General features: G+C 40.6%; 1 protein-coding gene across 3 annotated transcripts in view; it reads left to right on the forward strand.

The window, feature by feature from the left end:
• Positions 1–27,112, forward strand: part of LOC134538271 (titin-like) — a 453,345-nt gene that overhangs the window by 32,232 nt on the left and 394,001 nt on the right. For all 3 annotated transcript variants that reach the window (XM_063379437.1, XM_063379439.1, XM_063379438.1), the window contains 4 exons: positions 18,388–18,667; positions 20,702–20,882; positions 23,543–23,846; positions 25,977–26,068. In XM_063379437.1, the coding sequence (XP_063235507.1) occupies positions 18,388–18,667; positions 20,702–20,882; positions 23,543–23,846; positions 25,977–26,068 (857 nt within the window). The remainder of the gene's footprint in view (positions 1–18,387; positions 18,668–20,701; positions 20,883–23,542; positions 23,847–25,976; positions 26,069–27,112) is intronic.

Below are 27,112 nucleotides of genomic sequence, written 5' to 3' on the forward strand. Positions count from 1 at the left end.
CAGAATTGTTTCAGCCCCTACTCAGTCGCACCTGTGTTTTCGTACCATGTGCGTCTCTGCCTGAGGACGGGAGCAGATAGCAGTTCCCGAAACGTCGCTTGTTTCTGTTTTGGAAAAGTATTGTGTTTGTTTCGTCTTTTCGTTTTGTCGTCTTTTTGTCTCGTTTCAACTGTTGTGCTGAATTTTTTTGGAATTTTTTGGGTTCAATATTTTTGTGCTGTCATCATTTGTGTTTTTTTTTTTCGTTCTCTTCTGTTTTGGAAAACTATTGTGTTTGTTTCGTCTTTTGTTGTGTCGTGTTTTTGTCTCGTTTCAACTGCTGTGCTGATTTTTTTTTGGGTTCAATATTTTTGTGCTGTCATCATTTGTGGTTTTTTTTTCGTTCTCTTAGTCCATTTTCTTTGTTTTTCTTTGTTTGTTGACCATATTCCTGTTATGGAATATTATGTGGTGTATATATCCTGTTGACAACATCAATTGTTTGGTTAATTTGTGTTTTTTGTCTTTTGGGTATTTTTTAGTTTTCTTCTACAGACATAGGTACATGTGCTTTGCAATGGCGTATGTCCAAACGCTTACATCAAGTCTCAGAATGCAGACTCGGGGAGGTTCTGACGGCGAGCCGACGACCTAGGAGATCGAGACAGGAACTGTAACACTTAAGAGGCGCAACGTGCACTCGAACCCGCGACCCTCGCCGCACGGACGTGACGCGCTGGCTCTCTCGCTAGAGGCCCGGGAATTCCGCGCGCGGATTGTTTTGGTCGCAAGGTTGACTGCAAACATGTACAACTTTCCATTGCTTTGGTGACAATATCGGGCACTCCCTTCCACTACTGTGGACCATCCAATTATCGCCAACCGTTGAGCGGCCGAACTTACAGTATCTAAGTGATCAGTAGAGACCTGCAAAATTCGCGGATTCATTGGCCTCTAGGATATACTCCACAGTCCTTAAAAAAACTCGCGAAAATGACACCTGTTCATTAACTACTGACGCGTGAGACGTCTCAACTAGGCTGTCCGTAATTCGGCACTTTCTTGGTTTAGTGTTTCCCATTGGCTCATAGTTCCCCGGATAAAATGTGGGCCAATCGAAGACGCGGTACGAAGGTATAGTTGTTTTGATGCTAGCCTATCGCGAAATGAATCCGCGAATTTTGCATGTCTCTAGTGATCAGTATGGGCAGGCATTTTTCGCGAAAAAGATCTGAACGCCTATTAGACTGCAACAAGGTATATCCGCACCAGCGGTTTCCTCCTTGTGATTGGCGGCCATCTGCGAGAGAAGTCGTTGCCTTGTTCGACTGAACCACTCAGGACGCGTTTGCTTCCGTATTGAATTACTGTGATTGGTGTTTCTGACATTAGAAATGTGCCTGAAAGGAACTCATCCAATCACGAAACACAGACAATGCTACAGTGTTTTAACTTTCAGCTAGTCTCGGAATCTTTTCGCGAAATCTGCATGCCCCTAGTGATCAGTAGAGATCTGCAAAATTCGCGGTCTCGATGGCCTTCAGGATAGACTGCACATACCCCTGTACACTCGGGCAAATAACGCAAGTTCATTGGCTGCCGACTTGTAAGTCGTCTCAGCTGGTTTATCTGTGATTCGATCCTTCTTTGGTTGAGGGTTTATAACTGGTTGAGATTCGTCAAGATGAACAGTAAGCCAATAGCAAAATTATCTAAGAGGTATATGTGTTTGAATTCTAGCCTATCACCGAATGAATCCGCGAATTTTGCAGGTCTCTAGTGATCAGTAGAGACCCGGAAAATTCGCTGGTTCATTTCGTGTTATGATAAAATTCAAATAATTATACCTTAGTGCTGCTTCTGTCATTGGTTCACTGTTAATCTGGAGGACTGAGAGCCAATTAGAGACCCTCACTCATAGAAGTGTCGAATCACAGGCCCACCCAGTCGAGACGACTCGCAAGTCAGCAGCCAATGAACAGTTGGCATTTGCCCGAGTGTGTAGCGGATATAGGAGTCTATCCTGGAGGTCATTGAACCCGCGAATTTTCCGGGTCTCTAGTGATCAGTCAACAGGAAAGTATACATATGTAGAGAGTATTTATGTAGGATTTTGAATTTTAGCCTGGTACAAACTGAATCCACGAAATTTCCTGGTGTCTAATAATCATTAGTTTTTTTTATATTTGCCCAATTGTTTTCATGTTCACGGACGAATGTTGTACTTATAAAGTACACAATACAAGATGAAGCTTTTTTTTTTAAATTATCTAGAGAAATAAATTGGGGGAGAGAATAAAAGAAGTTACTTCGGGACAAAAATTTTGGCTGAACGCCAAGTTATTTCTACCGCTTACGCGGCGTCAGTTATTTCCGTTTGCTTCCAACGACAGCAACAGGGGCGTGATCTACATGTGCCGGACCGAATCAGATTATTCCGAGCGACTCGCGAACAACAGAGAACTCCAGAGATACGCGATTTAGGTCGCACAGCACACCACGAACCAACTACTCGACAGTGCGTGACGGTGCGAAATTCGCGACAGCGTGGAATTAAAATGTTTTGTACACTAGAGGATCCCTCTGTCGTTAGAGTACGAGTTATCAGCCACGTCCTGTGGGACTACACTGTTAAAGTTTACACTAAATTTACGGAATGTACAACGAATAATTAAGGACCGGAAAAATTCGCGGATTCAATGACCTCTAGGATAGGCTCCATTATCCTCTGCATTTCTCAAGTAAACACGCGTGTTCATTGGGTACTAAATTGTGAGTCGTCTCCACTGGGTAGCTTGTGATTCGACGCTTCTTTGGTCGATAGTCTCTCATTGGCCCAGAGAGCTCCAGTTAAACTGCGAGCCAATAGCAGAACCAGCAGAATTGTACACATGTTTGAATTTCAGCCTATCACGAAATGAATCCGCGAATTTTTCCGGTCTCTAAGAATAATTCACCTCAGATAAACGAAGAGTAGGGGCATGCACTTTTCGTGCATATTCCGAGACTAGCTGAGAGTTAAAACACTATAGCATCGTCTGTGTTTTGTGATTAGGTGAGTTCCTTTCAGGTACCTGTCTACTGTCAGTTCAACCAATCACAGTAATCCAATACGGAAGGAAGCAAACTAGTCCTGAGTGGCTCGGTCAAATATATCAACGACTTCTCTCGCAGACGGCCGCCAATCACAAGGAAGAAACCGCTGATGTGGTTGTACCATGTGGCAGTATAATAGGCGTTCAGATTTTTTTCGCGAAAAATGCCTGCCCCTAATGAAGAGTTTGTCGTAATGTCAGATAACCGGTTCTTCGTAGAAAGACACTGTATTTCATCTTCCGAATTATTTTTTTTCTGCATAGGTAAACAGGGTAAAAGCTCATGTGGAAGAAATAAGAGTTTTTTTTACTTCAGTCCTAACCAGTTCTTGAATGTTTATCTTCCAGGCAAATATTATTGCAGTTGATTCATTTTCACAGTAAGTGAACTTTGTACCAGTAAATTTACGAAGGTAATGATAAATTTACGTAGATACCTGAATGATTTGTAACCAGCGTTCTTCGTGAGATTAAGGGGGAATTTTTTTTAACAGTGTAGAAGCCGATGGGAAAACATCTGACGGAACAACGTGCTATCATCACATGGCACATCCGCTCGAAGTGTGAGGTCTTATCACAGACTGGAAACATTCGCGGTTTCAGTAAACCAGGATAGACTTGAGCTGGCCTATGTTACACCAGCACATTGTAAGACACAAAAAGGCTTCGTTGGGGAAGCATGCTGTTCGGTAATTTACTAACACGTTATTAATTTTTCAGTTTAGAGTTTATATAAAAAAAATTGGCTGTCTGTAAAGTCGGTTTACGGACGATAGTTTAACGTGACAACGGCATAACAAAACATTGATGAAATGATTCCATACTTTTATGAATAAAATTGAATCATTTGTATTGAATTATCACTATTTTGTATGGATACAAAGAAGGAGTGAAATGAAATCTACAATTTCATTGATAAATTTACTTTTATTTGCACTCATTAATTCAAATATGTTTATTACTTTACCGAAGAGATTATTTTAACTATAACTTTTATACATGTTTGCTATTTAACTTCTTCCAATCTGTGTTATTCTGTTAAGGATAGGACGATGATAGGAAAAGTAGGAAACGAATGGGAGTGTTTCAAGTTTAATGTGCCTCGAAGAAGTCAAATCGATGGTTGTTCCAATCGAGTGGAAGAGAGATAGATGCGGTGCAAGCGTACAATGAGCGTAACGGGACAATGTGCATAACGGGACATATTTTCGTGCGTGCAGCCGACGTTCATCGATTTATTAGACGTTGTCACGTCAAAAACAGTTAAATACGCTACAATTGTTTTGTCGATGCGCGACTTGAGACTATGGTTATCACCATTGAAAGAAGTATTTTGCCCGGGTAGGCGGGGGCCTTAAACTCTAGCCCTTTCGCTGGACAGTCCACGCTGATTGTCAGTATAGCGACCCCGGATTATACACGTTCCCTCCATGGAACGGCGCCACGTGTCGTTAAGGGAGTTAAGTATCCTAAATGGTCGGGCTTCTATAATTTCGTTTACTGCAAATTATTTTCAATAAATTCATACTATAAATTGTTTATAAAATGTTTCATAAATTTATTGTTTTTTAATGGTTTTAAGAAACTTAAATACAGAATTTATGTCAACCCTAGCATGAACCAACATCATGTAATCGTGATGTATGAAGTTTTAAATTAATCGTTTGTAGCATTTGATATTCAGCACTTTTTTTATGTCATTTATGAATATATAGGTATATATAAAATTGTTTTTCCAAAAACATTCATACCTGAGTGTTTGAGGGTCTTGGGAAAGACAATTTTTTTTTATTTATTCATAAATGACTCACAAAAAAATAAGCATTACATGTCAAAAATACATACAAACGATTAACCTAAGAATGTATACAACACGATTATATGCTCTTAGTTCATGCTAGGCTTGAATTAAAAATTGGACTTTAAGTTTCATAAAACAATTAAATAAATACTTACCAAATTTATTAAATATTGTAGAAAAATGTGAGCGAGTCTTTCAGTACTCGCTAGAGATGTGTAACATCTAACCTTGGTAACGAGCAAATTCGTGTGTCTGCACGTTGCAAATACACTTGTAATAAGAAACTCAAATACGAATTTTAACGTCCACTTCTTTGCAATAATGCCGAGCGTGATAAATATACGCAAATTGTGTTTTCAAGTACATTTCTAGACTCCAATCACACGTAGTTTCTGCACCCACCGCTAGAATTCTCTGCCGGAACAGCTACGACTATGGAATCATTTGATTTCCAGAGCGAAAGTTTAAACTATGTAATAAAACGGCCCCGATAAAAGCGAGAAAAAATAACTCACGAAATAATACTAACGCCCAGCTTTTGACCTGATTTTCGACACAGATGATTATTAAAATTCATTAAACATTTAATACTCTAAAATTTCCCTTAGCCTTTGTAAACTTTGGTCCTCGCAATCCACCACAGATGGCAGTACCGTGGTAGTTACGAATTTCCGTTCCGCGTGAACTTCCGTCGCAATCATGAAATAACTCCTGCCAAATGACGTTCACTGGGAGCTGAGACGTTACCCGTCAACAGTTATATCGATAGTTTTATTAAGAATTTATTTTAAAAAATGAGCGAAACACTTAATAGTGGAAGTGAAATGATTCAGGATTGTGACCCCCTTAAGGGACCCGCCTCGTCAGGGGTGCATCTGTGTTGGTGAGACTGGATGATAAGCGCGACGCTCGCTGGTGCTTCTAGCGCGGTGTCTCCTCTGGACTGGCGCGCAGTCTTCTCGTCGTGTACAGGACAACTGTGAGATCTGAGCGGTGACCGTAACATTATATTGCTGAGAAATGAAGATAAAGGTGTAATGCAAGTCCCTCAAGTGCTTTCAAGAATCTTTACCGGTTGTTTTACGCCTAATAATTACTCTGGAAAACATGCGTTTTAGCCCTTTTAATTTTTCTAAACATACAGTTTAAAAAACTTAATCCGAAATCAAAATTACTTCTCGGCCCTCAGCGAACTCTTAAATTGCTTTTCGTAAGCAAGAAACCGCCCGGATGTCTCGAGTAGTTTTGAAATCGCGTTGTTTTTTTTTTTCCTGAAGCTCTGCGCACCGCGTGTGTGACCGGGTATGTGTGGTGGGGGGGGGCTGGGAAGGGGGGTAGGCCTTAAGGGGCCCGCCTCGTCAGGGGTGTATGTGTGTTAGTGAGGCGGGATGATAAGCACGACGCTCGATGGTATTTCTAGCGCGGTATCACCTCTAAGCGCAAGGCTCTGAACTGGCGCGCAGTCTTCTCGTCGTCAATTGATAACTGTGAAATTTGTGCGGTGACCGTATTTTTATATTACTGGGAAATGAAGATAAAGGTGTAATGCAAGTCCCTTAAGGGCTTTCAAGAATCTGAACCACTTGTTTTACACCTAAAAATTACTCTGAAAACATGCGTTTCAGCAATTTCAACTCTTCTAGAAATACAGTTTAAAAACATGATCCAACATTAAAAGTACTTTTCGGGCCTCAGCGAACTCTTAAATGCTTTTCGTAAACATACCCCACTCGGATATCTTGAGTAGTTTTGAAATCGCGTTGTTTTTCCTGAAGCTCTGCACACCGTGTGTGTGCCCGGGTAGGCGGGGGGCGGGGGCCTTAAAGACGAACCAGATCCAAGCGTTGTTCCCTCTCGGATCCAGACGCGGCGCCCGCTCGACGGATTTATCCGCGCTATATCGAAGTGTGTGACGTCAAGGCAGGCGACGCGGAGCGTGTGTTCTGGCGCGGCGCCACACCGTGTGGCGTGCGTGGGAAGGGCAGGGCGTCGCTGATCACGTGGGAGAGAGAAGCGCGCCGTGATTGGTCCACGTCCTCGGTCATTCAGACCCCGGCGCATCGACTCGCGAGCTTGTCACAATCGAACTCCAACGCCCGGCGAACGTCCTTCGCCCCAAAAAATACGAGTTGTAATTTCATGTCGTCAGCGTTTATTTAAATAAAAGTTTTTTTAAACTGTTAATTTTCACCATCCCTACTAATAATATTATAAATGTGAATGTAAGTTTGTTTGTTACGCTTTCACGCGAAAACTACTTAACCGATCATCATGAAACTTTGTACTCATCTTCTTGGAGGTATTATAAGTAACATAGGATACTTTTTATTGAAAAAAATATTTTTTACAAAAGATAAAAAAATGTTTGTCAAAAAATCTCAATTTCTAGCTACTTTAACGCCATCTAGCATTCCAGTTATGAAGTTCCAACCCTGAGTACTGTAATACCGTTTGCACTGTATTATCGACGGTCAAAATTCAAAATTCAATATTATTTATTTTTGTTACAGAGAAATATAATTTATTGATTCATTTCTATTGTAATGATCTCCGATACTTATTTAATGGCTTCAATGCGAGCGAAGCCGTGGGTAAAAGCTGGTAAAATAATAATAATAATACCATATTTCCCTTTTTTAAACACTTTGTTAACAATATTCACCTAATTAACCCCGACATTTTAGCAAGCTTGTATGCGAGTGCATCTAGTCACTTCAAATTACGTGCGGTATTTTGACAAATGTAAACATTTATAAATTTGTTATAACTGAGAGATAGATACATAAAATATAACCTAAGAAACCTGACATTAATGTTGGATGCAACGCCAAGATTGTAGCATAAATGGTCTGGTGTACGAATGAACTTTACTTCGGGACCAATACACTGGAAGAGTCAGATGTCTGGCACTGTTTGTTGTACATGTGTAAAAACTTGTCATTTTAATGGCTCAGCTATACACTGGATGTAATTTTTCTTTCCTGGATAGAATAATTTTGAAATCAAAACAAACAAACATGTGGTCAGTGGAGGAAAAAAAACACGAAAATACAGACCACAAATTTCTGGATATTTACCAACTGTTTAGTTGTTGGTTTTTAAACAGTTAGAAAAAAAAATCACCAAATACATATCCCACTGGATGTTTAAGATCATCAGTAAATTAAAGATGATGAATTTTTGGTTATAATATTTGATTATATATATTTTTTAAATTTTAATTACTCTTAAAATTATCATATAATCCATCTTAAGTAACTAATTATATGTTAAATAAAACAAAATTTAAAAGTTAACGTTTTTTGATGTAATAGAAGATCTTATCTAATATATTTTTTTAAGTTTTTTCTAATAATAGAGTTTGTGGTGCTTTTATTTTATTTTTCGACAAACTTGAGTCTACTAAAATAATTGAAAATGAAAATATTTAGCTGTAAAACTCTCTCGTACAGATCCTTGGTAGCACAAAAGAACTTGGCATTATTCCTTGACATTAACGTATGTCCCATAAAATGTTTTGGTCACCTCTCACTCTAATATTTACCAATAGTAAGTTCGCGAAGATCGCGAAGATATTTGTTGATTTAAGAAGTTCCCTGGACGATGTGTGAATAACCGTAAACATCCGCAGGTTCATTTCACGACAGGCTGGAAACTTATTGAATTTTTAAATGATTCATGCATTGGAAAATTTTGTTTAAATATAATTTCTTGGACATACGCCACTGCAGTTTTGCATTGTTAGTCATGGGAAAAAAAAATCAAGAACGCTAATTAAAATAAGTTTGATTTTTGTCTTAGGAATCCTACTCTGTTCTTCTGTGTAGTCGTCGCCGTGTCCATAATATCTGTTCAGGCACATCGTTGGGTGTATCTGTTTGACATCAGCTGATTTCAATTTGTTCTTTGTGGGCATATGTTTTAATTTTTATTTCTTATTGGTGATTGATTTTTGACGTGACAACGTCTAATAAATCGATGAACGCCGGCTGCACGCTCGAAAAAGTGTCCCGTTACGCACATTGTCCCGTTACGCTCATTGTACGCTTGCGCCGCATCTATCTCTCTTCCAATCGATTGGAACAACCATCGATTTGACTTTTTCGAGGTACATTAAACTTGAAACACTCCCATTAGTTTCCTACTTTTCCTATCAGCGTCCTATCCTTAACAGAATAACACAGATTGGAAGAAGTTAAATAGCACACATGTATAAAAGTTGTAGTTAAAATAATCTGTTAGTTAAAGTAATAAACATATTTGAATTAAAGAGTGCAAATAAAAGTAAATTTATCAATTAAATTGTAGATTTCATTTCACTCCTTCTTTGTAACCATACAAAAGTGATAATTCAATAAAAATTATTCAATTTTATTCATAAAAGTATGCAATCATTTCATCAATGTTTTGTTATGACGTTGTCACGTTAAACTATCGTCCGTAAACCGACTTTACAGACAACCATTTTTTTTTACTACATCAGTGATTAGGCTACAGCTCATCTGAAGAACTCTTGGCCAATGGAAAATCTTAAACAAAAGAAGTACAGAATCTCAAGCACCCCAGTTAACAACATGTCACGAGTCAGTAGCCAGTGCGTAAGTGTAATTATGGAATCGATCCTAGCGTTCAATAAAATCGCGAATTTTTCCGGTCTCTAATGATATGTAAACATTGGCGTATCTAGGGTTTAAGCAAGGATGAATGGTAGCAGCTACCCTCTTGTTAAGTGAAAAAGCTGGAGCTAGAAAATTTGAAACTTATTATCTCAGATTGTAGTGAAATTTATTTCAAAATTGGGTGAATTCCAATGAATGCCCCTTCCCCTCTTCTTTGGACTTTTTGACGTGACAACGTCTAATAAATCGATGAACGCCGGCTGCACGCATGAAAAAGTGCCCCTTTACGCACATTGTCCCGTTACGCTGTGTCCCGTTACGCTCATTGTACGCTTGCGCCGCATCTATCTCTCTTCCAATCGATTGGAACAACCATCGATTTGACTTTTTCGAGGCACATTAAACTTGAAACACTCCCATTCGTTTCCTACTTTTCCTATCATCGTCCTATCCTTAACAGAATAACACAGATTGGAATAAGTTACATAGCAAACATATTTGAATTAATGAGTGCAAATAAAAGCAAAATTTATCAATTAAATTGTAGATTTCATTTCACTCCTTCTTTGTATCCATACAAAATAGTGATATATCAATAAAAAAGATTCAATTTTATTCATAAAAGAATGCAATCTTTTCATGGATGTTTTGTCATGACGTCACGTTAAACTATCGTCCGTAAACCGACTTTACAGACAACCATTTTTTTTTTTAAGTTTTAGTTGCGCCATCGTTTTGTGACCATTCTTCTTCAGACAAGTTCAAAATGGGGGAAAGCTCTGGGGTGGGGTTTGCGCGAGGGACCGTCAAACGGGGCAGGGAGGAGGAGGGCGTGGTAGCCAGTGCCTCGCCTCCCGTCGCGCGCGCCGAGGTCACGCGGCTATTCCCGGCGAGGCCTCGTCTAGACCACGGTCAACAGCGGCGAGATACGCCCTCGTTTCCTCCTGGCGGTCGGAGCCGACGACCAAGCGCAGGTGCTCCAGTCCAGGAAAGGAAGACTTCGTATAAAAGGCACAAACCCTCTAAAAAAAAAAAGGGGGGATTGTCTGCAATGTCGGTTTACGGACGATAGTTTAACGTGACAACGTCATAACAAAACATTGATGAAATGATTGCATTCTTTTATGAATAAAATTGAATCATTTTTATTGAATTATCACTATTTTCTATGGATACAAAGAAGGAGTGAAATGAAATCCACATTTTAATTGATTAAATTTACTTTTATTTGCACTCATTAATTCAAATATGTTTGCTATTTAACTTCTTCCAATCTGTGTTATTCTGTTAAGGATAGGACGATGATAGGAAAAGTAGGAAACGAATGGGAGTGTTTGAAGTTTAATGTGCCTCGAAAAAGTCAAATCGATGGTTGTTCCAATCGAGTGGAAGAGAGATAGATGCGGCGCAAGCGTACAATGAGCGTAACAGGACACAGCGTAACGGGACAATGTGCGTAACAGGACAGTTTTTAGAGCGTGCAGCCGGCATTCATCGATTTATTAGACGTTGTCACGTCAAAAAGGGGATTGTCTGTAAAGTCGGTTTACGGACGATATTTCTTCGTGATAACGCCATAAGAAAACATTGATGAAGAATTGAAAACTTTTTTAATTTTCGGATATTAATTACAGTTGTTTTGCAAATTTAATTTAAATAATTTGTTTAAATATAATCACGAGCAGTTAGTTAAAAAGCCCGCCTTAACCTGTTTGATATTATATAAGATTTTCTCGCACGGTGGTTGGCAGGTTTTTTGCACGCTCGGCTCAAGCGGAACGTGACAATTTTTCGTGCGTGCAGCCAGCGTTCGTCGATTTATAAGATGTTATCACGTCAAAAAATATTTTGTTGTTGTCTCAAATCTGAGTCCCTGCACACTGGTAGAACCCACCATGCTCAGTAACATACCGAAAGTTAACCGCTGTTGACCCTTGTGCGTTATCACCGAAAAACTTGCAGTGTGACAGCAACATGCAGCAGTCCATTAAAATTAAGTAGCTTGGCTTCTGGGTTGTAGCCGTGTCCTTGGCAAATAAATCACAGACGTTTCGGTCGAGATTGCAGTCGCCATCATCAGGGAGCAGTTACCTACTGATGATGGCGACTGCAATGTAGACCGGAACGTCGGTGAATTATTTGCCAAGGACACGGCTACAACCCAGAATCCAAGCTACTTCAGACAATGGCCGTGAAAGCCTGCGAACATTATGAGTCCATTAAAATGCTATCCATCTACGCAGTTTTAAACGTAGACTCCCTATAAACCGACCAAAATAACCTAGAAACGCTGTTGCACACGTTATTACTGAAAAACAGTCCGTATGTTAATTTTAAAGGTGGGATTTAATTCGATTAACTAATGAAATAAGTTATTTTTTTTGTCTCAGTCAAAGACATAAAAACCAGATTATAAATAAGAATAAAAGGACCAACGTAATAATGACTTTAACAAAAATTGTTGCTTATTTCTTAAGCTTTAAAGTGACATGTATTTCAAGAGGCTAGAATAATTGATTGCATCGCTACAGCGTTCAAAAAGAAGCAGTGTTGTGTGTGTGTATCATGACGGTGCTACAGCCGCAAGCGCCGAGGCGAATTTCGCTACCTCGAAATCGAAGTATTTTAGTCCACTCTAGGACTTAACTGAAAGTTTTCGGTGATACGCACAAGGTCTACAGCGGTAAACTTTCGTTATGTTATCAAGCATAGTAAATTCTACCGCTGTGCTGAAGTTCAGCTTTGGACAAATTATTTAGAGGTTAAAAACTTTTGTTTCCTGAGCTACTTAGATCCTGCAGGGTGCGGCCCTAAGCATAAAGGTTTGGCTGGGGAAGGGGGTGGAACTAAAATGCCCTTCGCACTGTGGAGGTGATCATATCTGTGAAATGGGCAGGTTGGAGAAACCCCCTTCCCCACCCTTCCTTATCACATTGACATACCACAGTCATGTTTGGCCAACCTTCAAATAGTGGCGACCAGTCACAACAATAAAAAAAAAACCTCTAGCGGACCATTTTGCATCCAGTATAGTCGTATTGAATCACTCCGAGTCCAAATAAGTGAAACTGTAACAAACAGGCCCATTTCTTTTCTTTCTTTCAAATACGAATCCCGAATTCGATTCTTAAAAGATTGCCTCGAATCAGAATCCATAACTTTTAAGAAACAAAAAATAAAATAAAAAACAAAAACACTTACACTCAGGTTAAAGAAACATTCAAACTCAAACGTTTTATTTTTAAAACAAAAAAAAAACAAATAAAAATAAAGAGTTAACTTTCGTAAAGATTCCTGAAAGGCAAAACAAACACTTCCTTAGAGTATTGTGGCTGGAGGCAGGTGCAAACATTTATTTTGTAGTTTCTGTAGAGATAAATAATGAAATTCTTGTCAACCACACAAGTGCTAGTGTTTGAACTCCTGAATTTCTCTTTCCGAAATATTTTTTTTTACTGAATCTTTATCCTTGAATACCAAATATTTCTAATACTAAATATTTGACAGTATTTGAGAATTTGATCGGCCCATCCGTTGTTATAACTGAAAATTCAGCTAACAACTCGTTGTTAACTGATTGTCCAATCATTGGGTTTCACTATAAATGTGTACTTTAAGATCGGGATCCATTACTTGTAACATGAAAAATTAGCTTTATTGTTTCTCGACATACTACATTGAAAATCTGTGTACACTTGAAAGTCCGTGGTGATTGTTATCACAAGGTGTCTGATATTTTAAATTTGAATGAATTCTTTTGCGCTGCCGTCTTTCGTGTTGTTTCGTGTTTCGTTGTTGCACCTGTTTTAAGTTCATTGTTGGGTCCATCTGTTTTACATCAGCTGAATTAGGCTTGTTCTCTGTGGGTTTGTGTTTTCATTTTTATTTCTTGTTTTGCATTCTTGAAAAGTGCAAAATTAGAATAATAGCGTATAAAAAAGTGTTAAATTAAATGTTACCTGCAGCAGCTGCCAAAAAAAAAAGTCTCACGTAATCTTGCAAATAGTGTTGTTAGTTGCGCTTCTGTGAGGTTGTTTGCTCTTCGTCGAGGCAGCGACTATCTGGCCTCGCGCCTGGAAGGCGTACGTGGCTCGTGGTTTATCTCCTTGTGGAAAGGTTCGTAAACTTCTCGCGTAAAAGCTTCTGCATCTTTTCTCCTTCAGGGGTACGTCGTCAATAACGTTCCGTTTCTCGTTTCTTCAGTTTGGAGTAGCTGTTACGATACAGGGAAGCGAGTAAGGTGCAAAATTGATGTGGTCGAAAACCTGAAGCAGAAGAATAACATGTCTATCATTAAAGAGCAAGGTTAAACATTTAAAAATAACTATAATCATACGGTATTTATTGCCTTCTGTTATAAAGCATCGACTATGAAAATAAAAAAGTTTAAGTGCAGTTCATAAACTCTGTGACTTAACATCAGATGTGTTTCAGGTCTCGAGATATTTTTAAGAAATATATAAATATACTAGCTAATTCCCAGTATGCGTGGTAGAGCCTCTTTAATTATTTTTTATAATTTTGTTGAAGTGTTTACACACATACAAAGCATCTCTCTCTATCTATATTTCTCTATAACTCTATACACATCTTAATATCTCTATATCTATTTCTATGCATCTCTCGATGTCATTCCATCTCTCTCAATCTCTATCGTTATCTATATGACCCCATATCTCACTATATATCTCCAAATCTCTTTATTCATCTGTCTATCTCTATTTAAATATAATTGTATAATTCTCTATAGGCTATCTCTAATTATTTATTTGTATAGGCCTATCTGTTTACTATCTCCTATAGTCCAATATGTATATATTTCTCTTAATCTATATAGCTTTCTCTTTACCTTTCTCAATATCTATTTATATATCTATATCTCTTTCCATCACTCTATATCATTCTCTATCTCTCTATCTTTATATCTGTCTCTACCTCTATGTTTCTCTCTCTACTCGGACGCTACCATTAGTATTCGGACCATACAAAAAAGGAACGGACATAAAATACTTACTGGTAACTATCCGATACTACTCGCACACCACCTTAATTTTTGCTTTAAGTGTTGGTTTTATCGAAATATCACCCAAACAGTGACCTTCCTTGTGTTTTAAACATGGAGGTAAGAAGTAAGAGAGATGGTGTATTCAATCTTTGACATGTTAATACTGGAAGTCAAAATGAGAACGACCTCTAAATCCTCCCCTCCCCCTTTTTTATTGTGCATAGCAAAACAATTTTTTACTTTAATGAGGTTCAAACCTAATTTCTTGCAGATGTGTTAGTATTATGTTTGTTTAGCCATATTCATTGCATGATGACATCTTTACGATTCTCCCTAGCGAGTTCTTTCCAAGCTATTAAACAAATTTATATCATAAAAGCCTCTATACAGCTACAATTTGTTTTGCTATCCAATTGCTAACAAGTTGACTTCAACTTCAGAACAGACAACCATTTCATAGACTAATACCTCCATGGTTTCAAAGATGTCAAGTGTGCAAAATTTCATAGAGATCGGATGAATGATGATTTTTCAATGCAATGGCGAAATTTTATCTAGTATAATTAAATTATGCTTTGAGAATTAGTTTTATCAGAATCTCACCTAAACATTTAGTGACCTTCCTCGTGTTAAGGTCAAGTGTGCAAAGTTTCAATTCAGTCGGATGAACGATGCGTGAAAGCATAGAAAACGAACAAACATTAATTTTTAACACTTTTTTTATTAACTTCATTTGTAACTAACTATGTAATCAAATCTTGTAAGTCTATTTTTAACCTACTTCTAAATGTCGTATCGATTTGAAAGAAATACAGTTGCTCTGACTCGCCCCGTGGTAGTCTGAACCAATAACACCTGAACTAAACAGTCGAGTAACATTCAAGTCATTCAGGACTAAAAATGATTTTTTTTCTCAAGGGTAGCAGGCAACGAAAGAGTGATTAGGGCTTGAAAAATCCACGGCAACATCAAGTAGGCCTATAGCGAGTTTTCCTGGTATCTAACTATGGTACCCGGTGTAATCAGCAATGACGCATGGTAGAGACCTCTTCGATCATTTTGCTATTGGCTTACTGTTCATCTGGACGAATCTCAACCAGTTATAAACCCTCAACCAAAGAAGGATCGAATCACAGACAAACCAGCTGAGACGACTTACAAGTCGGCAGCCAATGAACTTGCGTTATTTGCCCAAGTGTACAGGGGTATGTGCAGTCTATCCTGAAGGTCATCGAAACCGCGAATTTTGCAGGTCTCTACGTATGAGGTGAGACCAAAAAAATACTGTGAATAATTTTATTATGAACAAAGGTTATGCAAATTTAAACTAATCTCCGCTAGCGAAGCGCACCCTATCCCAATGGTGGTTCCATCATGATTGGAAGCATTTCTGGAAGGTTTCTCGGAAGGGCCTTCACATGCTCTGTCGTGGGTCCTCTCAATGTCGGGAATGACTTTTTTTTTTTTTTTTTTTTTTTTTAGCACGACCAAAATTTATGGTCTCCGTTTCGCAAACAAAACTTTAATGTCAACGCTTTGTTCTAACTACGTGATAAGATAACTGGAAATTTCGCGCATTCATTTAGTCTTAAGTTGAAATGCAAACGTTCACACTCTCGCACTGTGTTCGTGATTGGACCTCAGTTATATGGACACGCCCCTCTACGACCGTGAGCCCGTGATGCCCAGCTACGAGAGATGTCCGCGATTCAGACAGCATCAATTAAAAAGGATAAAAAAAATGTTCTCGCTAAGAAATCAACCAATGGAATGAACACATGGCTTTGAATTCTACCCTTTTAATTAACAATGATAATATACCTCTATTTTGGTTTCAATTAATAGGCCTACATAAGAATTTAGGTCGAAACTAAATGCATAGTATGCTTCTTAATTGAGAATAATTGTGAGATAATACTTTTTGATTGCAATTCAAATGTGTTATAATTAACTATAATCCCATGTTGTCCAATTTTATGCTCCTTGTTTTCATTCACGATAAAGGCCTGGTATTAGAATAATAATAAATGTAAGTTTTTAATTTGCTTATGAAAATAAGATATCTGCTTCATTAAAATCAAGCTCCTACAATAAATGGCACAAGGGCTAGAGAATATCATTTAAAGTTTTTAATTTTCTTATAAAAATAAGATATCTGCTTCATTAAAATGAAGCTTCTACTCACATTTTTATTTACAGAGACGGTAAACATGACATCGCTCTTCAAGCTCCGGAAGCCGACTGACAGGTCACGACATGTTCAGACATGACACTGAGTACCTCATATAGTTCATAGAGATGGTAAACATGACCTCGCTCTTCAAGTCCTGGAAGCCGACTGACAGGTCACGACATGTTGAGACATGACACTGAGTACCTCATATAGTTCACAGAGATGGTAAACACGACCTCGCTCTTCAAGCTCCGGAAGCCGACTGACAGGTCACGACGTGTTGAGACATGACACTGAGTACCTCATGTTATTCACAGAGACGGTTAAACACGACCTCGCTCTTCAGGCTCCGGAAACCGACTGACAGGTCACGACGTGTTGAGACATGACACTGAGTACCTCATATGGTTCACAGAGACGGTAAACACGACCTCGCTCTTCAAGCTCCGGAAGCCGACTGACAGGTCACGACGTGTTGAGACATGACACTGAGTACCTCATATAGTTCACAGAGACGGTAAACACGACCTCGCTCTTCAAGCTCCGGAAGCCGACTGACAGGTCACGACGTGTTGAGACATGACACTGAGTACCTCATATGGTTCACAGATACGGTAAACACGACCTCGCTCTTCAAGCCCTGGAAGCCGACTGACAGGTCACGACTTGTTGAGACATGACACTGAGTACCTCACATTATTCACAGAGACGGTAAACACGACCTCGCTCTTCAGGCTCCGGAAACCGACTGACAGGTCACGACGTGTTGAGACATGACACTGAGTACCTCATATGGTTCACAGAGACGGTAAACACGACCTCGCTCTTCAAGCTCCGGAAGCCGACTGACAGGTCACGACGTGTTGAGACATGACACTGAGTACCTCATATGGTTCACAGATACGGTAAACACGACCTCGCTCTTCAAGCCCTGGAAGCCGACTGACAGGTCACGACTTGTTGAGACATGACACTGAGTACCTCACATTATTCACAGAGACGGTAAACACGACCTCGCTCTGCAAGCTCCGGAAGCCGACTGACAGGTCGCGACTTGTTCAGACATGACACTGAGTACCTCGTATGGTTCACAGAGACGGTAAACACGACCTCGCTCTTCAGGCTCCGTAAGCCGACTGACAGGCAACGACTTGTTGAGACATGACACTGAGTACCTCATAATAGTTCACAGAGGTGGTAAACACGACCTCGCTCTTCAGGCTCCGGAAGCCGACTGACAGGTCACGACTTGTTCAGACATGACACTGAGTACCTCATATAGTTCACAGAGACGGTAAACACGACCTCGCTCTTCAGGCTCCGTAAGCCGACTGACAGGTCACGACTTGTTGAGACATGACACTGAGTACCTCATATAGTTCACAGAGACGGTAAACATGACCTCGCTCTTCAAGCCCTGGAAGCCGACTGACTGGTCGCGACTTGTTGAGTCATGACACTGAGTACCTCGTTTAGTTCACAGAGACGGTAAACACGACCTCTGCACCACAAGCCCTGGAAGCCGACTGACAGGTCACGACTTGTTGATACATGACACTTAGTACCTCATATGATTCACGGAGACGGTTAAAAACGACCTCGCTCTTCAGGCTCCGGAAGCCGACTGACAGGTCGCGACTTGTTCAGACGTGTCACAGACCACCTCAACGAGCACCAGGCTGTAACAAGGGCGTGTTCCCCCGGGACTGTGGCAGGAGCCGCGCGGGCCAGGAGCTGACCGGCCCGCGCTACAGGATGGCGCAGAACGGCGGCGCGGCGCTGCTGGAGGTGCGAGGCGCCACCAGGGAGGACGCCGCGCTGTACGCCGCCGTGGCAAAGAACGACGCCGGCGAGGCGACGGGCAGCGTCCGCCTGCGCGTGGACGCGGCGCCGCGCGACCTGCCCGTCTTCCTGCGCCGCCTCTCCGACCTCGCCGCCAAGGTCGGCACCCGCACCCGCTTCCTCGTCGAGGTCCGGTGCGCGTCCGACTTCAAGGTGGGTGGAGTCCGCCATCAAGGTGGGTGGTGTCCGACATCAGAGTATCTAGTGTCCGACGTCAATGTGGCTAGTGTCCGACGTCAAGGTGGCTAGTGTCCGACTTCAAGGTGGGTGGTGTCCGACGTCAAGTTTTATGGTGTCTTACATAGAGGTAGGTGGTGTCTGACATAAATGTGGCTAGTGTCCGACGTCAATGTGGGTGTAGTCCGACTTCAAGGTGGGTGGTGTCGAACGTAAATGTGAGTGGTGTCCGACGTCAATGTACCTAGTGTCCGACATCAATGTGCGTAGTGTCCGACTTCAAGGTGGCTAGTGTCCGATTTCAACGTGGGTGGTGTCCGACATCAAGGTGGGTGGTGTCCGACGTCAAGGTGGATGGTGTCCGAAGTCAATGTACCTAGTGTCCGGCGTCAATGTGGGTGGTGTCCGTCATTAATGTGGTTAGTGTCCGACATGAAGGTAGGTGGTGTCCGACAGCAATGTGAGTGGTGTCCGACAACAATGTGAGTGGTGTCCGACAACAATGTGAGTGGTGTCCGACATCAATGTGTGTAGTGTCCGACTTCAAGGTGGCTAGTGTCCGATGTCAACGTGGGTGGTGTCCGACATCAAGGTAGGTAGTGTCTGACACCAAGGTGGGTAGTGTCTGACCTCAAGGTAAGTAGTGTCCGACATAAAGGTGGGCAGTGACCATTTTTAAGGTGGATAATGTCCGACTACAAGGTTGATGGTTTCCGACATCAAGGTGAATAGTGTTCGGCATCATTTTGGATGGCGTCTTACCAATGTGGGTAATGTCCGACATCAATGTGGGTGGTGTACGACAGCAAAACAAGGAGGGCAGTGTCCGACTTTGAGGTGGGTAGTGTCTGACATAAACACAGAAGGTCTGGATTATGTCTGAATGAATGAAGTGCTAAAACCTCCGTTAATTTTTGGCCACAGTGACCTAATTGTCGGTGGTTGTAGAACATAGGTCAATCAAAGAGGAGTTACAAATACTTTTTTTTCCCTATAATCTACGATGAACTAGCTGTTCGGCAGAGCGTCGGGAAGCAAAGCGGTCGTGGTCGTTTCAATAGCGGCTCCAGAAAGACCTCTCGGGCAGGGGCTCTCACACACAGGAGGATGCAGTTAATAATCATGACATTGACCTTGGGATATTCCACAAAATATACGGTCTCAAATACTGAAATTTAGTTTGTTTTTTTCGTACAGATTTCGATTGAAAGAATTGAAAGAAGAGTTTAGCACCAGCGGCGTAGCAAGCGGGTGGCAGGGATGTGCCCCCGCCAGGGGCGACCTTAGCATGAGAGGGGGAGACTGCTGCCGCAACGGTTTTGCGGTTACTGCACCCCTCTTTCCCTCTCTCTTTTAATCCAAGAGGGGGCGCCATTTTCAAATTCGGCCAGGGGCGCACAGTCACCTTAGCTACGCCACTGTTTAGCACATTAACGGAAAGTATTTAAGAGGCCACTCCAGTGTTTCAGGGGCACTACGCAACCCGCGTTAACCTCATAAGATTCAATGCTATTTTAATTTTTCTTATAACTTATTAACTAATATAGATTTCGAAATGATGCTTGCTTGATATGTAAGAAAACGACGCTCTTATCAAAGCCCCTTTCTTCAAAAATGTGCAAAAAATTATGGTTCAAACCTAGACAATACACTTAATCATATTAGTAAAGATTAGTATACAACCATAATTTATGCACGTTTTTGAATAAAGGGGCTTTGATAAGAGCTTCGTTGTCTTACATATCAAGCAAGCATCATTTCGAAATCTATATTAGTTTATAAGTTATAAGCAAAATGATAATAGCATTGAATCTTATGAGGTTAACGCGGGTTGCGTAGTGCCCCTGAAACACTGTAGTGGCATCTTAAGTTAGCGTTTAATATTCCCATACAAAGAAATATGAAGTTGAAATTTTGGGGCTCGGAATGGGCTGTCGCTCCCTTGCCTACCCTCCTCTGGATGCCGCGCTTGGTGAAGTGGGGCTGAGCAGTGATGGGGTCGCGCGGCAGGTGTCGTGGCACCACGAGGACCGGCCAGTGGTACCAGGGGAGCGGCTGCAGCTCGTGCAGGAGGGAGGCTTCCACTGCGTGGACGTGGCGCCCGTCGCCGTGGACGACGGCGGCACCTGGACCTGTCTGGCCGCCAGCGCCGCCGGCAGGACTTCCTGCTCCTGCAAGCTCAGCGTCCTGGGTGAGATAGCATGCTCGTGATTATACCTTCTTTTTTTTTGACGTGACAACGTCTAACAAATCGATGAACGCCGGCTGCACGCACGAAAAAGTGTCCCACTACGGATGTCCCACTACGGATGTGTTCTGTTCGCTCATTGTACGCATGCGTGGCATCTCTCTTCATGCTCATTGTACGCATGCGCGGCATCTCTCTTCCACTCGATTGGAACAACCATCGATTTGACTTTTCAATCATATTTTCGTCGATTTAATTATTAATATTATGTAATTTAACGATCGTCCACCGATTTTCAGCACAATCGGTACGGTTATTTAAACGTAATGTTGAAAATTCAAATACGTTTTGAACCAACAATGGTGTTTTACAGTTACACATAATTCAAATTACACCCGGGATTTTTTGCACAATGTTTTAAAAAATTATTGTAACACATTATAAATAAGTTTGGTGTATTTGGGATGCGTATTTGTTATAAAATCGTGTTAATATTATACCCCTACCGTGAACAAAGTTTTTATAATTGTATATATATATAACATTTGAAACTACGTAACTTTAGAATGGCCTCGTGGGCGTCTGGTTAGCGTACCTAAATCCTCAATTAAAGGTAGTCGGTTCGAAACCCGACAGCTGCGAAAATTTTTTTGTACTTGTAAAAATAAATATGGCGCACGCAACATTTCAAAAACTATAAATATATTTGAATTAATGAATGCAAATAAAAGTAAATTTATTAATTCAATTGCACATACAAAATAGTGGTAATTCAATAAAAATGATTCAATTTTATTCATAAAAGTATGCAGAGGTAGATTTTATCATGCAAAAGATTGAAAAATTAAAAAAAAAAATTCTTCCTCAAAGAATATAATATTTTTAATGCCTAAATGGTTTGGTTGCAAAATCCTTTTACGGCTCAGTCTCAGGCCGAATATGATATTTCCTTTTCTTCTGGATCAATCATTTCATCAATGTTTTGTTATGACGTTGTCACGTTAAACTATCGTCCGTAAACAGACTTTACAGACAACCAATTTTTTTTAAATATATGAAATACTTTTTTCGAGTTAGTAGATACTGAGTATTTTTCTTTAAAAAAATTGGCAATTTTTTGTTTTTTTAATTTTTAGTTGTTTCAGTCAAGCAATTTTTTTTCTTTCAAAAACATGGCAAATATAATCGAATATTCAATAATGGAGGTATTATTTATTTTAATTTCTAACGCATATTAACGTGAGCAGTTAATATTGGAGGTATTCGGACGACACAAAGCATAAATCCCCGGGTAGGAATCCGAACCTATACTAGTATTACTGCAAAAGGCTTTGATTACTCGCTGTTTTTCTATATTAAATACCTTTCCATGGTGTACTAGGAGAACGCTTTTTCATTCATAAGTTCTTATAAATTTTGATATCATCTTTTGGCTTGAATTTTGTCTTGTTGAGGACTTTGGTTCCTACACCTGTATGTGTCCTATTTATTTTATGTTTATTAAGATTATACGATTATATTATACATCACAAGCACGCACACATATATGAATACTTTATATTGCATATTGTCGCGATATTAAGTTATAATCCAATCTACAAGTCCATGGGGCTGCCTTGTACTTTCTTTGTCAGAAAAAAGAAAAACTGTTAGTTGGTTCTGTCCTTACTGTATCCATGTGAGTGTGAGAGGGTGAAAATAAACAGACATTTTATATTTAACTCTCGACGGAGGTCCTAGAATTTAAATAAAAAAATTTATTTTGTGTCCTCCCCTCCCGGCAAATTGTATGTGCCGAAAACGCCCACGGGCTGTCTTGTGCTTTCTTCGTCAGAAACAAGCAAGATGTTATTTAGCAGGGGGAGCTGAATTGTTGCCCCTTGGAAGGGCAGCCCTTCAGGATTTTTCTGGCAATGGTGTTTGTTTGTACAGCGACTGGAAGGGCAGCCCATCCAATTTCTGAAAACATGTTTCTTTAAGTGTTTAAATAATCCTGAAAACTTGCCCCTTGGAAGGTCAGCCCATCGGGATTTTTCTGACAGTAGTGTTTTTGAAAGGTTGTCTGAATTGTCGCCCCTTGGATGGTGAGCCCTTCAGGATTTTTCTGACAGTGGTTAGTTTGTAAAGCTAAGGTTATGTTAAGTTAGGTTAGGTTCGGGGCAACAATTCGGGATTATAAAATTACGAAAATAGACGCATTTTAAGATACTGGAAAGGCTGCCCTTTCCAAGTCACTTTACAAACTAACCACTGTCAGAAAAAATCCTGAAGGGCTGACCTTACAAGGGGCGAGTTTACGGGATTATTTAAACGCTTAAAGAAACATGTTTTTAAGAAATAGGATGGGCTGCCCTTTCCAGTCGCTGTACAAAAAAAAAACAATATACAGACAAATCCTGAAGGGCTGCCCTTCCAAGGGGCAACAATTCAGCTCCCCCTGCTAAATAACATCTTGCTTGTTTCTGACGAAGAAAGCACAAGACAGCCCGTGGGCGCTTTCGGCACATACAATTTGCCGGGAGGGGAGGACACAAAATAAATTTATTTACTTAAATTCTAGGACCTCCGTCGAGAGTTAAATATAACTGTAATATTCCGTCGCCCCGTTGGCAGTGGCGCAGTGTGAGAGGGTTTGACGTGTGTGTGCGGGTGTATTGGTGCAGTGCCTCGGGCCTACAAGCCGCCGCAGTTCGTGGAAGAGCTGCGCGCCGTGCTGGGCGAGCAGGGCAGCGTGTCGCTCGAGTGCAAGGTGGTGGGCGTGCCCACTCCGCTGCTGCGCTGGTTCAAGGACGGCCGCGAGCTGCGCGCCGGCGACATGTTCGCGCTGACCGCCGACCCGGGGGACCCCACCTCGCTGGGCGCGTACAGCTGCGAGGCGACCAACTGCATGGGCAGCGCGCGGTCCGCGTCCCGGGTGCACGTGGCGGGCAAGGGCAGCCGCCAGGGCGCGCTCCTGCCGGCCGACAGGTGGGTTCCTGCTGCACGCACCCTCAGTCCAGGCTTTGAATATATATACTGTATATAAGTCGCGAGTGGATAGGATTTACTCTACGTTTTTCAGAAGCGTATGATGAGCAGCTTGGGAACTTCACCGCTGCAGGGCGCTGCCGTAACGCTGCTGTATGGTCTTAGTTTGTTATTTACACGTTAGAGCGCTGCACTGTCGCCCGCTGTCATTCCCCCGCACCCCCCCCCCCACCTATCATTATATGCAGCTCAAGGTCGTTCAACGGGAGGGGGAAGTGGTGTTTGAAGAGTTCGACACTTGTCCGCTAGGGACCACCACAATTCGATGCCCCTAGAGATGGTGGCGATTGCGGCGGTGAATTAACCAACTACCTCAAAACCGTATCAGAAATTTTAACCTGGGCTGGCGACTTCTATACAGTATATATATTCAAAGGTCCAGGTGCCCAGTCCTCACTTCTCAGTCCCAACTGACGGTTTACACTGCACGCACCATCGGTCCAGGTGCTCATTACGAACAGTCCGAACTGACAGTTTGGACTGAACAGAAGCATTCCCCACACTTTATCAGTCTTCTGGTTGCTGTTGCTTTTTTGGTTGACAGTTGGAGTGACACTTCTCTGACAAGCTATTTTGAATTTTTTCAACATTATGATAAACATTGTGATCCGCCCTTCTTCATACTTTGCAAGACTTTTTTTTTTTTTCGTAAATAAGACGAATTTAAGAGGCCACTCCAGTGTTTCAGGGGCACTACGCAACCCGCGTTAACCTCATAAGATTCAATGCTATTTTCATTTTGCTTATAACTTATTAACTAATATAGATTTCGAAATGATGCTTGCTTGATATGTAAGACAACGATGCTCTTATCAAAGCCCCTTTCTTCAAAAACGTGCATAAATTATGGTTCAAACCTATACAATACACTTATGCATATTAGTAAAGATTAGTATAAAACCATAATTTATGCACGTTTTTGAAGAAAGGGGCTTTGATAAGAGCATCGTTGTCTTACATATCAAGCAAGCATCATTTCGAAATATATATTAGTTAATTAGTTATAAGCAAAATGAAAATAGCATTGAATCTTATGAGGTTAACGCGGGTTGCGTAGTGCCCCTGAAACACTGGAGTGGCCTCTTAAGTACCATTCTCAGTATGCAAAACAAGACTTTCTTAATTCAAAAATCGGTCTTCTAGCTTGTCAAGCTGTTCGCTTTACACTTGGGATAGTAGTGAGATGTTGATTCTGCTTGATGATTAGAGACGTTCAATATTTGCGTTTTTTTTTTTTTTTTGACGTGACGTCTAATAAATCGATGAACGCCGGCTGCACGCACGAAAAAGTGTCTCGTAAAGCACATTGTCCCGTTACGCTCATTGTACGCTTGCGCCGCATCTATCTCTCTTCCACTCGATTGGAACAACCATCGATTTGACTTTTTCGAGGCACATTAAACTTGAAACACTCCCATTCGTTTCCTACTTTTCTTATCATCGTCCTATCCTTAACAGAATAACACAGATTGGAAGAAGTTAAATAGCAAAAATGTAAAAAAGTTTAAGTTAAAATAATATATTCGTTAAAGTAATGAACATATTTGAATTAATGAGTGCAAATAAAAGTAAATTTATTAATTAAATTGTAGATTTCATTTCACTCCTTCTTTGTATCCATACAAAATAGTGATAATTCAATAAAAATGATTTAATTTTATTCAAAAAAGTATGCACTACTAATTTTTGAGAAGTTGTACAAACATGCATCTTAAGTCTGAGTGTATAATGTTTTGTAAATATTTGCTTGAAGAATAAATAACATTAACTCGATTTTTTTGATATTTTATTTTGAATAGTGTACATGATGATCTCAAAACTATATTTGAATTTTAAATTAATTTATTTGTATGTACCATCTCAAATTTGAATTCAACAAGGTAGGCGTTATTGATTTATCAGTAATTGTAGTAATTTCCTAGCATGAAGTTTAATTGCTGTTATGTTTAGTTGTTTGGTTCCATATATTAAGTACTAGATGCGCAAAACATAGCCGAACAAAATAAATAAATAAATAAATCAATGAATAAATAAATATAGAGGACAAACATTTTTTTGTTGTGTTGGCAGCTTGAGACCAGCCGGACCTGCTCCGGTATACGTCCAAGAGTTGCGCAACCAGAAGGTCAAGATTGGAGACGCGGTGACACTTGCTTGCCAAGGTAGGTATAAATACACGTGACCGAGAGTTTGTCCACCTAGAAGCGATTTCACTCCACCCCTTCCCATTACAGCAGCGCCACAGATTCGAATTAGCTCGCGACCCATTGAGCCGTGAAGTGGCTTCAGTCTCTTGAATGTGTTGAAAGCTTAAATTGCAGTTCCACTTGTTTTTTTTTTTTTTTCATACTCGACGATGTCTTCTGTGCAAGATAAATACGTAACCCCATTCACCATGGCGGGATCACAACAGCACAAAGCTACGTGTACGACGTGAATAAATAACCTTTCTTTTCATTGTTACATAAAAACAATTTCTCGGAGATCTTTAGAATATTTGCTACAAAAATTGTATAGTTTTTATCATTAGGGAAATGTTATACAGAAAAAAAAATTTCGAAATAAAATTACATACGTCAATCTTTGGCTGGATGATTTAACTGATCAAGATATTTATTTAATATTCGACCAAGGTTTTACCATGCTGTTTGAACTTATGACCTTGTTCTTGTACTTTTTCCTTTAAATATTAATTTGTGTCATTTTGTATGGATTTTTTTTCTGAAACAGTGTCAAAGTTTATCTTTTCGTTGGAATATATTAGATTTATTAATGGAGCTTCAAACTTTGGTCTCGTACTGAATAAGTTGTACCTATTACTTTTTGGAAGAAAACAAGTTTTTGGGGGCTGGTCGCTGATCAATGGTAGATGTTCAAGGAGGTGGGGGAGGGATTGTATATTGTAACTATGCGGTAATTTCGTGACAATCAACACCCCCCCCCCCCCCAACCACAAATCCACCCCACAAAAGGTTTTCGCGATAGATGTTGGCAACCTTGATTCCAACGGGGCGTGGATCGTCTCTCGGTGCGGATTGCTCGGGTCTTCTTTTTCTGTGCGCTGGTCCACACCTGGGATTGGGTCCACCGTGTTGCGTTAACGCGCTTCGGCGAGCCAGCCGCGGCTCAGAAATAGCCGGTCGAGAACCGACGCCATGAATCAAGAAACTCGGCGATGGACACAAAGTTTCCCAGCGGTTTTACGA

This window comes from Bacillus rossius, chromosome 13 (genome assembly GCF_032445375.1).
Source record: "Bacillus rossius redtenbacheri isolate Brsri chromosome 13, Brsri_v3, whole genome shotgun sequence".
Lineage (NCBI taxonomy): Eukaryota > Metazoa > Arthropoda > Insecta > Phasmatodea > Bacillidae > Bacillus > Bacillus rossius.